This window comes from Vipera berus, assembly GCF_964194415.1.
Source record: "Vipera berus genome assembly, chromosome: 7".
Classification (NCBI taxonomy): domain Eukaryota; kingdom Metazoa; phylum Chordata; class Lepidosauria; order Squamata; family Viperidae; genus Vipera; species Vipera berus.
In genome coordinates this window covers 68018986-68031755 of record NC_138209.1, presented here as the reverse complement: position 1 = coordinate 68031755, position 12770 = coordinate 68018986, and the positions used below count along the sequence as shown (strand labels likewise).

General features: G+C 43.1%; 1 protein-coding gene across 1 annotated transcript in view; it reads right to left on the bottom strand.

Annotated features, from left to right (window-relative positions):
• The window catches only part of LOC308671266 (bifunctional heparan sulfate N-deacetylase/N-sulfotransferase 3), a 90766-nt gene that overhangs the window by 35765 nt on the left and 42231 nt on the right, over positions 1-12770 (bottom strand). Inside the window, exons 5-6 of the mRNA XM_081333366.1 lie at positions 7633-7818; positions 4172-4300 (exon numbers count right to left, since the gene is read on the bottom strand). Coding sequence (XP_081189492.1) covers positions 4172-4300; positions 7633-7818 — 315 coding nt within the window. The remainder of the gene's footprint in view (positions 1-4171; positions 4301-7632; positions 7819-12770) is intronic.

The window sequence follows — 12770 nt, the reverse complement described above, 5'->3', positions numbered from 1 at the left end:
CTGCGTCTTCGAAATCCTGCCTGTACTTCTGGTAGTTCTCGATCCACATACTGCTGGAGTCTAGCTTGTAGAATTTTAAGCATAACTTTACTAGCATGAGAAATGAGTGCAATGGTGCGATAGTTTGAACATTCTTTGGCACTGCCTTTCTTTGGAATTGGAATGTAAACTGATCTTTTCCAATCCTGTGGCCACTGTTGAGTTTTCCAAATTTGCTGGCAAATTGAGTGAAGCACTTTTACTGCATCGTCTTTTAAGATTTTGAATAGCTCAGCTGGAATACTGTCACCTCCACTAGCTTTGTTGTTGCTCAGCTTTTCTAAGGCCCACTTCACTTCACATTCTAGGATGTCTGGCTCAAGCTCAGTGACCACCTCATTGTGATTATCAGGGACATTAAGCTCATTCTTGTATAGTTCTTCTGTGTAATTTTGCCACCTCTTCTTAATCTCTTCTGCCTCTGTTAGGTCCCTGCCATTTTGGTCCTTTATCATGCCCATTTTTGCATGAAACGTTCCCTTCATCTCTCCAATTTTCTTGAAAAGATCTCTGGTCCTCCCTATTCTATTGTTTTTTTCTATTTCTTTGCATTGTTCATTTAAGAAGGCATTCTTATCTCTTCTAGCTATTCTTTGGAATTCTGCATTTAATTGGGCGTATCTTTCTTTTTCTCCCTTGCCTTTCGCTTCCCTCCTTTCCTCAGCTATTTGCAAAGCTTCCTCAGACAGCCATTTTGCTTTCTTGCATTTCTTTTTCTTTGGGATGGTTTTGGTTGCTACCTGTTGTACAATGTTGCGAACCTCTGTCCATAGTTCTTCAGGCACTCTGTCTATCAGATCTAATTCCTTAAATCTATTTGTCACCTCTACTGTATATTCAACAGGGATATGATTTAATTCATACCTGACTGGCCTAGCGCTTTTCCCTACTTTCTTTAATTTAAGCCTATTTAATTATAGTGAAACCCATATAAATATATGCCGCTTGGGGGGTGTATGAAAGCCCTAATAAGCAGGCATATACATAGAATGAAGGCTACTGCTAAGCTTGTAAGCCGCCCTGAGTCTTCGGAGAAGGGCGGGATATAAATGGAATTAAAATAAAATAAAAAATATTGTTGTAGACATGAAAAGGATATTTTATTACCGTCTTGTAATAATATATGAATACTGAAGGCACAGTCAGAGAGATATACTAATATTGATTCGAATGCATGAAATTATTCCAGGTTGCTTACTTAACACAAATAGCATTAAAATATTTCCCTTACCACATTAAGTGATATTTTAACAAAAAGAAATGGCCAGTAGTTTGTCGGTTTCAAATTATTAAAATACTTCTAATAAATGTATATAAATTCAACATTTCAGTGAGTTTACAAAAACAGAGTTTTTGCTATAAAGCATCTAGATGGATCAATGCTATATTTACTCCCTTCAGCTCTTGAATGAAAATAACAAATAAATAAGCGTACATAGTTCGGGCCATATGAACCTCCCTTCCAAATGGAGCCTAAAAAGTGTTCCCCAGAGTTTCAAAAACTCAAGAACGTTTGGTTTTCCCTTTATCCAGCAAAATGTATTGTGCAAACAGGGCTGATTTGTAAAATCGTGCTTATAAGTTGCTTTAAATTAGTTTGATCTATACCTGTCAGAGGAACTCATTCTATTCTAAGCCTTATAGCTTCAGTAGAAAAGAAAATCCAACTATGAGTGATAAAGCAGCAGCTCTTTATTTTGTAGTTTATTTATTTGATATTTGTTATTCTATGTAATTAAAATAATTTATTTATAACCTGAAATTTGTAGAATGACCATTTAGTGTCATTTCAATCGTATTTATTGTTCCAAAAATACATGCTAACATCATTGGCTTGAAGTAATAATAAGAAGAGTACCGTATTTTCCGGCGTATAAGACGACTGGGCGTATAAGACGACCCCCCAACTTTTGAGATGATTTTCAAGATTTTTCGTCTTATACGCCGGAAAACCAGCGAGCCCGGGAAGGCACGCCCTCCCCTCTCACTGTGGAGGAAGCAGGGCAGGCTGGCGTCTGGTGGGAGCCGGTAGGGCAGTCCTGCGCACACACGCGCTCCCCAGCTGTTAAGGAGCACTCCTTAGCAGCTGGGGAGTGCGCGCGTGTACAGGACTGTCCTGCCGGCTCCCGCCCGACGCTCTTCCCTCTTGAGGCAGCATCCCCGAGGACTCCTTAGGAGCCGGGGAGCGATGCTGCCTCAAGAGGGAAGAGCGTCTGGTGGGAGCCAGCAGGGCAGTCCTGTGCAGGCGCGCGCTCCCCAGCTGTTAACGAGCACTCCTTAGGACTAATTTATAATCTCTCATGTAAGAAAATGCTGGGGGGGGGAAGAGAATTCATAATATGGTTTGCCCTGAAAAGGGATTTTGATGGTTATCATGTGTGTTTGCAAAGGATTCACAGGTCGGGGAAAGGGAGGCATGTGGAGGAATGCTAATGACCAAACCCTCATATCAATGGTACAATGATTTTGTCGTATCAGTGGTACAATCATTTTGACGTCATCTTTGCTTGTTAAAGTTACCGGTGTGTGCAGCATGTAGGTGTATTCAAACACAGCGCCAGAGAGGTAAGAGCGTAGAAAGGCGAGGTGCCAATACGTGGAGAAAAGAAAGGATGCGACCTATTAAAAATGCCTAGCACTTACTTAAGTAACTACAAAGATTCAGCAAACGGAGTAAGCCTGGTGGAAGAACTGCCGGGGCTGCCTCTTCAGAGGGAAGGAAGAAGAGGCCTCGCCTCCCCTATCCCAACGCCGTCTGCTGCCACGGTCTAGGGTTGGGTTACCTATAGCCCACACGTACGTCGGGCGCTTTCTCCCCTTCCAATTTTTTTTTCACGACAAATGACACTCTCTTGCGGAGGGGGGGGACGCACGTTGAGGGGCGGCGGCGGCGGCGCCCGCAAGACAGCGCAAAAGAGACGAAACCGCGCTATTTCGCGCTATTTCCCTTTTGGCGGGCGGCGCGCGGCAGCATCCAGAGCTTGCGCGAGGGGCATCTGGGAGGCCGGCGCGCGAGCGTGGGAGAAATTCCAGCGCGGCGCGAAAGCAGGTGCTGCTCGCCCGCCTGCCTGCGCGCTCGCTCGCTGGCTGGTTCTCCCGCTAGCAAGACAGCGCGAAAGAGACGAAGCCGCGCTATTTCGTGCTATTTCCCTTTCGGCGCGCGGCAGCATCCGGAGCTTGTGCGAGGGGCATCTGGGAGGCCGGTGCGCGAGCGCGGGAGAAATTCCGGCGCGGCGCGAAAGCAGGTGCTGCTCGCCCGCCTGCCTACGCGCTCGCTCACTGGCTGGCTCTCCTGTTCGCAAGACAGCACAAAAGAGACGAAGCCGCGCTATTTCCCTTGCGGCGCGCGGCAGCATCCGGAGCTTGCGCGAGGGGCATCTGGGAGGCCGGCGTGCGAGCGCGGGAGAAATTCCAGCGCGGCGCGAAAGCAGGTGCTGCTCGCCCACCTGCCTGCACACTCGCTCGCTGGCTGGCTCTCCCGCTAGCAAGACAGTGCGAAAGAGACGAAGCCGCGCTATTTCGCGCTATTTCCCTTTCGGCGCGCGGTGCGCGGCAGCATCCGGAGCTTGCGCGAGGGGCATCTGGGAGGCCGGCGCGGGAGAAATTCCGGTACGGCGCGAAAGCAGGTACTGCTCGCCCGCCTGCCTGCGCGCTCGCTCGCTGGCTGGCTCTCCCGCTCGCTCGCTCCCCGGCTCCTAAGGAGTCCTCGGGGATGCTGCCTGAAGAGGGAAGAGCGTCGAGCGGGAGCCAGCAGGACAGTCCTGCACACACGCGCACTCCCCGGCTGCTAAGGAGTGCTCCTTAACAGTTGGGGAGCGCGCGCGTGCGCAGGGCAGTCCTGCCGGCTCCCGCCCGATAGCTGATTTTTTTCCGGCGTATAAGGCGACTGGGCGTATAAGACGACCCCCCAACTTTTGAGAAGATTTTCAGGGGTTCAAAAGTCGTCTTATACGCCGGAAAATACGGTAAATAGTAAGAAATTATGGAGATTGTTCACATTTTGTATAACGTTTACAAGTATTAGTGAATACATAGTCAGTACAACTAAAGAAAAAGAATAAAACAATGCTATTAGTCAATATTTTTTAAGGTATGCTCAGCAATTTTGTTCAAATAATTTAAAACTACTTACTGGATTGAGAACTACTGTGAAAAATAATTCCCCGCCCTGTATACTTTTGTTTAGTTCTTTTGGACCACCAGGATACTCCTTGTAGAAAATTGTATGAGTAAAAAGGCCACAGGTTTGTCGAGGAAGAACCTGCAGAAGATTATATACAATAATAAAGAAAAGGAAAAAAGAATGCATTGGCTAGCTAATGACTCTAGGGCGCAATGCTCATCTCTGTTTCTTGGCCAAGGGAGCTGTTTGAAGATATTGTCTGTGGTTATGTGACCAGCATGGCTATATGCTAAAGGCGCACAGAACGCTGTTACCTTCCCACTGAAGTGATACCTATTAATCTATTTGCATTTGCATGCTTTCAAATTGCTAGTTGGGCAGAAGATGGGGCAAGTAATGTAAGTCTGAACTATATTTTATAGATTTGACTATTATTTTAATGTTATTTCAAAATATGAAACCACACAAAATAAACAGCACATTTGTCAGGAAGAAAGACCACCTACGTATCATTAAAAGAGTGAGAAATTTTTTAAAAGGCACCATTCAAAAATGCTGTATGTGGTAGATCTGCATATAGGTTAATATATGCATGCAGCTGCCAATTTAAAAATAGTTGTTAGACTTTTAAATACAAATAAAATAAATCCCACAGTATTATATTTAGATTATATGTTTGCCTGCACTCTCCAATTATTAACCCTTGGTGGATAACTTCAAAACCCCTGTTGCTTTTTCTTTTTTTCCGTCCCTTTGTCTTGATATTGGAGTTGGAAGAAATAGCCTTTCAAATAAATGATCACTTCCAAAAGTGATCATTTTTCAGCAGGGCTTTTTTTGTCATAGAACGCTCAGAACGGAGTTCCGGCACCTTTTTTGGATGGAACCTTGTAGGCTAGGCAAGGTGGGTTGTATGACATATGTGAGTTCTGGCACCTTTTTCTTTTACAAAAAAAGCACTGTTTGTCAGTAAAACAAAACGTATCAGTAAAACAACACTTAAAATATATGTTTCTTCCAACCAGCATATTATTGTCTGTCGGTTTTATTAAAGAATGGTTCACTATCTATGAGTTCACTAGACTATTCCATAACCGCATGTTATGTATAGTGGAAATAGAATATTTTTATAGAGGACCTACATGAAGAGGTATGATAAGATTTTCTGTACACCCAGTAATTTGTTTTTTAAAAATAATTATTTAGAATTGTTTGGAATTGTTTTTGATATTCCTAAAAAGTAAAAGTGTAGAGAAATAAGCCATGCTAATGGAAAATCATCATGGATCCCACCAAAGGAAATACTACCTCAACTTTCAAGAGATCTTTGACAGCGTCAACTGGCATATGGACGTTTCAAATTTATGTGCCTGGATTTCCTCATAAAGGTTCTTAGAAATACTTATAAATGTTCCTCAAAATGTTCTTGTTGCCAGAAGGGTGATATTTGATAAGTAGGAAGAGGTTGTTTATTGTATGAGTGAGTTGGGGACCAACTCTCAAATTATTTAGGAATAAAAATGAAGTTTTTAAAAAACAAATTATACTGAGTTTATTATTACATTTTATGTATCATTATTACATTTTATATTATTTTTAATTTGTTGTTAGATACTGTAGTGTTTCTAGCAACAAAAGGTGGTGTATAAATGTAATAGCAAAAAAGGGGAATATAAAAAAATTGGATAAATAATTGGGTAAAAAAAACATCATCAAAGACTAAGTATAAATCATCATTTTTGTGAATAGAAGAAAATATTGATCCCCAGGCTTCTGAACTGGTGGTTTTTAAATTCATTTAGGATTAAGGATGGAGCAGGCCAAATTTGTAGATAATGGTCAGGATGATAAATACCAAACATATGCCAGAAGGATCTCTTTAAAAAGATGACTGGGAAAACAAGTGAAGTTCACTTAAGCGTAAATGATATAAACAGTGGGACAAAACTCCAAATACTTATTGATGAGAGCTATAAATAACCAGAAAAAAAGACCTTAAGGCCATAGTGGATGGCTCAACAAAGATGCTGACACTGTGTGTGGCTGTTGTGAAAAACAGAAAATCCATGATTCCGTGGTAAGGATAATTAGGAAGGGGAATGAAAATACAATTGCCAACACTGTAACACATCTCTGAGAATTCTGTGTGACATCCTTATCTGGAATAATCTGGATAATAATAATAATAATAATAATAATAATAATAATAATAATAATAACAACAACAACAACAACAACAACAACAACAACAACAACAACAACTGAAAAAGAATGTAACAGAACTGAAAATGGTACAGGATCCAGCAGCCAAAATAATGAAGGCGCTTGAATAATTTTGTTAAGAAAAACAACATGGAAACAATACTCTTCAGACAAGAAAATGGAAGCTGAAGGTGGGGAAACATGATTAAGTTGTATAAAATCACATACAACATATAGAAAATGTACAAAGCCTCATAGAAAGGTAAGGGCAATTTATCTGAGATAGTTTGATAGGCATCTATGAAATTAATCAGGAAATTACCTAGTAACATATGTAAATCATATTTAAAGAAGATAATAAAATGTCCTTTGGAATTGAAATATTCTTGGACCATAACCATATTAAAATACATTTATTAGAAAAAATAGCACTCTCAGCAACTTTAGTACTATTACCATAAAATAGGATAGGCCCATCCAACCTCTTTCAGACAGAAGAGATTTTTCATTGAAACTATGAATGTTTATGTATAAATATAACATTAACATTATATGTACCTATTACTTTAACTTTCTCTGCTTGACAATACTTTGCATACTTTTAACAATTTAACTCAATATCCTAAGCACTGATATGCAATAAAACTAAAATATATACAAATATATACTCAGATTTGCACTCCAAGGCTACCAAATATATTTCTAATAGCAATGAGATACTTACAAAAGTCTCTGAATTTGATCTCAAAGTACCATCTCCTCAATAAACAGGCAGTTTTAAGACAGAGGTTCCCCATCCATAATCCTTAAAGTTAACATCAGTCTCTTCAAAATGGTTAGGTAAAAGAGATGGCTGAGCATCCAGCTCTAGCTGCTTTTCAGCAATGCTAGCCGCATTTTGACAAGTTTAAAAATTTCAAACCATCTTTGAAGCCCTTTTAAACATAAAGGACCCTGAAATAAATTACGATCTGGTGGTAGGGCATAATAAACTAAAAATAGCTCTTCGGATAATGTGAACATTTGGTACAGTAATACTTATAACCAGGGCTTTTTTTTCTCATAGAACGCTCAGAACGGAGTTCCGGCACCTTTTTTGGATGGAACCTTGTAGGGTAGGCAAGGCGGGTTGTATGACATGTGTGAGTTCTGTCACCTTTTTCTTTTACAAAAGAAAAAACACTGCTTATAACATATAATACATGTTGAGATATAATCAGAAAAGCCAGGATAAAAAACGAACGAACAAACAAAAAAACATAGCTCACCATGATGCTTTTGTGAATGAAACCTCTTCTGTACCGTGCAGGTTTTAGATGTGGATATTCTTCTGTACTGGTGGTTTTGATATTCCAAACTTTTTTCCAGGCATCATAAAGCTGAACATGAACAGGATAGACGCCGGAATGGTGTGGAGCCACAGCATATCCCATATCAGTCGGGATGCCATGTTCCTGAAACAGCAAAATAAAATCCTATGAAGGATAGGAACCAATGCACACACATGAGCACGTCCTCCTACAAAAGTACGAACTTATCCAAACAATGCAATTATTCAGGTCAATCTCAAGACCTACATGCAAAGCTTATTTAGCATTGTACACTTCCTGCTTATCTAGGATATGGTGCAATATTTCTGTTTTTCTTTTCTCTATCGCCCTGAGCTTAATTTAGCTCTAGTTCATCAAGCATGGAAACTAGATTTCTCTTTTGATGTGATAATGTAAAATTGCATAACATTTGTAAGTGTTTTCCTATAAAAACATTTATCTGCTAATATGCAAATGAACCCCTCCTACGACCATCTTGTTAATTTAAATAAGTAGTTTATTTTTAAATCTTGGTTGAACACCCAGTTACTCCAATAATGGCAAATCAGTTCCCACTGTAAGGCATATGCTTTGAACCTTAAAATGGAGACTCCTGTGAAATTTTGAATACTCTTTTTGCCTGCTTAAATTTAAATGTCTAATAAATGCCAAGACAATATGCTGATTGGCACTGAGTTTCTTAATGCTTTTTTTGATGAACAGAAATACAAGTTTTCTCAGGGAACACTGCTTGTTGCACAATAATCAATACAGATTTGTTTCTACATAACTCCAATTTTTGTGTTAATTACAGCAAGAGTAATGTAATGTAATATTAGGATTGTTTTAAAAATTATGTTTTAAATCTCTCTCTCTGGTTCCAGTGGTTTGTGTGTACACAATACGTTGTGTGGGAACACTAGCTTTAGATAGGCTTTAGGGCGCTAAGTATTTTTACGGATTTCAGAAAATTGAAGGGGTTTTGATCTGATGCAAGAAAATCTTGTTTGGAAGTCATTTATAATGAACACAGTGGAACTGTATTTCTACATAACTCTCATTACTGTTAGTGCTAATGGCACTTCTTTTCACTGGATCTCCATCTGACCTGTTTGTATAATTATTTAAAATTGGGATATGTATTGCTGTGGAAATAATTTGAAATGTGTAAGAGCATTAATACAGCACTTGGCTGCAACTTTTTAGATTTTTTTAAAAATGTAGGATACACACTGTATGTTTATAAAATGGATATTTCAATTTTGGGGTATAATTAAATATATAATCAATCAACCAACCATCAATATTACTTTTGAAAAATCAGAATTTTCTCAGTCATTATAAAGTGAATATATTGAATAACAATGCATGAAGCTATCTATATTCTTTATATAGTGACAATGACTATCATTTATAGTTACAGTAATTAAGATACCGGTAAGTATTTTCAGTGTTTTGTATGGAGAACGATCTTTGGGTAAGTGGCAGCACCTAACTGCCTTGCATAAATCGGGAAAAACTATCCAGGGTCAGACATGTCCGGTATTTGAATGGCAGACCGCCAAAAAAATAACACATGTACAGGATGGATTGGGAAATGAAAAAAAGCAAACACAGACTATTGATTTGTTTAATAAGTATGTGAAGCCCACATCTGTGTCTGACGATTCAAGCAGTGCCATTATTGTTCCCCTAGCCTGTCTGGGAAATACTAACTGAAAGAGTACAAAGATGAAAATGAATATAATTTTGGAAATTCTGTGCCGTAAGAGCCATGGTGGCACAGTGGTATGCAAAACTGCAGGCTACTTCTGCTGTTCAGCAGTTCAATCCTCACAACTACAGATGTCAGAGCAATTGGTCTAGCAACCGTCCTGTAGTCACACAGCTCTGTGATGGAGGGTTTCTTGAGAAAGGGGATGATAGTAGAACATTTGAAGCAAGAAGGAACATAACGTATTTCCAGTGATTTATTAAAGATGCAGTAAAGATGGGGGCCAGTTGATCAGCACAGGCTTTCAAGAAGGAGGCCTGGGCCTGGTGTTTTTATTTATTTATTTATTTATTTATTTATTTGTTTGTTTGTTTGTTTGTTTGTTTGTTTGTTTTTATAAACCGCCCTTCTCCCGAGGGACTCGGGGCGGTGTACAGAGTAAGGTAGGTATACAGATTGAAACAATACTGAAAAACAATAGTCAAAACAAACTGGGACCCCAATTAAAGCTATCAGGCCAGGCCGGACTGCTGGAACAGGTAAGTTTTTAAGTCGCGCCGGAAGGTGCGGAGGTCGGGGGCCATCCGGATTTCAGTTGGCAAGCAGTTCCAGAGGGCTGGAGCACCCACTGAGAATGCCCTCCCCCTGGGGGCCACCAGCCGACATTCCTTGAGCGGTGGCACCCTGAGGAGGCCCTCCCTGTGGGAGCGCACAGGACGGTGGGGTGTTGACATTGGCAGAAGGTGCTCCCGTAGGTAGTCCGGACCCATGCCATGTAGGGCTTTGTATGCCATTGTTAGCACCTTGAATTTCACTCGGAAGGCAACCGGAAGCCAGTGCAGCTCACGGAGGAGAGGTGTGATATGGGAGTATCGGGAGGCCCCCAAAAGTGTCCGTGCCGCTGCACTTTGCACCAGTTGAAGCTTCCGAGTGGATCTCAAGGGCAGCCCCATGTAGAGAGCGTTACAGTAGTCTAGGCGAGAGGTCACAAGGGCATGGGTGACTGTACGCAAGGCATCCAGGTCCAGATAGGGTCGTAGTTGGCGCACTAGTCGAACCTGGGAGAAGGCCCCCTTGGTCACAGCTCCTATGTGATCTTCCAGGGATGCTGCGAGTCTAGGAGGACACCCAGGTTGCGGGCCCTATCAACAGGGGGTAGTAACTCACCCCGGATGTTAAGGGGTGGGATGCTCTGAGTATCCTGGCTTGCCGGTACGTACAGCCATTCAGTCTTGTCCGGGTTCAGTTGAAGCCTGTTCCTCCCCATCCATTCCCGGACCGCTTTCAGGCAGCGGGACATCACGTCGAGGGCATCACTGATGCTGTTTGGAGTTGAGATGAAAAGCTGGGTGTCATCAGCATACTGATGGTACCCTACTCCAAAGCTACGAATGATCTCACCCAGCGGCTTCATGTAGATGTTGAACAGGAGAGGCGAGAGGACCGACCCCTGAGGGACTCCGCAAACGAGAGGCCTCGGGGTCGACCTCTGTCCCCCTGCCAGCACCGACTGCGAGCGACCCTGGAGAAAGGAGGAGAACCAACGCAGAACCGTGCCTCCCACTCCCAGTCCCCTGAGGCGCCGCAGCAAGATACCATGGTCGATGGTATCGAAAGCCGCCAAAAGGTCTAATAAGACTAGGACAGAGGAATGGCCCCTGTCCCGGGCTCTCCAGAGATCATTCATCAGAGCGACCAATGCCGTCTCCGTGCTGTAGCCCGGCCTGAAGCCCGATTGGCACGGGTCTAGATAAACCGCTTCATCCAGGACCTGAGGAAGTTGCTGCGCCACCACGCTCTCAACAACCTTCGCAAGGAAGCGAAGATTGGAGACTGGACAAAAGTTATTCAATGAGGATGGGTCCAAGGTGGGCTTCTTGAGGAGAGGTCTCACCACCGCCTCCTTCAAGGCGGTGGGGAAGTGACCCTCACTCAGAGAAGCAGAGATGACCGCCAGGAACCAGCCTCGTGTCCCCTCTCGAGCCGCATAAGCCAGCCAGGAAGGGCATGGGTCCAGTAAGCATGTGGAGGAGCTCAACCTCCTCATAATCCTGTCCACTTCCTTAGGAGTCACAGGATCAAATTCCTCCCAGATGACGTCGACAAGACTGTCCATGTCCTGTTCTTCCAACTCTGCCCAGTTGGAGTCCAGGCCGGTTCGAATCCGAGCGATTTTATCCAACAGATATTGACCGAATTCCTCGGCTCGACCCTGCAAGGGTTCCTCCCTCACCTCTTGGTTCAGTAGGGAGCGAGTCACCCTGAACAAGGCAGCCGGGCGATTATCTGCGGACGCGATGAGGGTGGAAAAGTAGTTGGATTTTGCCACCCTTATCGCTGCGAGATAAGACCTGGTGAGGATTCTTAATCGCAATCGGTCGGATTCGGATCGACTGGATCTCCAACGGCTCTCTAGGCCCCGTCTCCGACGCTTCATCTCCCGGAGCTCCGCGGTGAACCATGGGGCTCGCTGGGATCTGCGCCGGGTCAGAGGCCGCAGGGGTACAACTCGGTCCAGAGCCTCCGTGGTTGCCTTTTCCCAGGCTTCCACTAAGGCATCCGCCGAGCTGTGAGCAGGGAGTGCATGTGCGTCCCCAAGCGCTGCCTGGAACCTATCAGGGTCCATTAGGCGCCTAGGGCGGTACCATCTGGTTGGCACCGTGCACCCACGGCGGGGGGTGGCAAAGGGGAAGTCTAGCCGTAGGAGGTGATGATCGGTCCATGACAGGGGCGTAACGGTCGTGGCGCCCCCACCGATATCATCACGCCACCGTCCAGACAAGAACACCAAGTTTTCCTATCTTTTGTCTATAAAAGAGACCTTGTATGTCTTTTTCTAAGATCATCAGAGGTGGGGGGCCCCAGAGGAATGGAGATAAGTGTAGGAGATTTGGCTATTGTTGGTATATTTAATATGGGGACAGTAGTGATAGTTGATAGTGATCTCCTCTCAAACCCAGAGTAGAGTACAGTAGAGCACGTACAGGTCATCTGCCAGTTGCCAATTCTCTTCCACAAGCGGGGGAGGTCTGCTGTATCCAATCATATTCTTCAGGCTTTTCCACACGTTTGCTGCTTCATTTGCTGAGAACTGATTTCATTTAAATGTACGCTTTGTCCTGTTTCAGAACAAGCATATACCACAGGCTTCAACAGTTACTTCATAAAAACACAGATTATAGGCAATGGCTGTCAGTGTGAGTACGTGTGGTGTCACGTGCATATTTGAGTAAAGTACACACAAACAAGTTTGCCTGAAAACGAGTCTAACTCTAAAACATCGAACAATAGCTTATCAGCCCGTGATCCAAAATCCAAGGGATTCATAGGAAGTTCAACAGCTGATCCAAGATCAGAGTAGTAGAATTTCAGGATCCAAGAG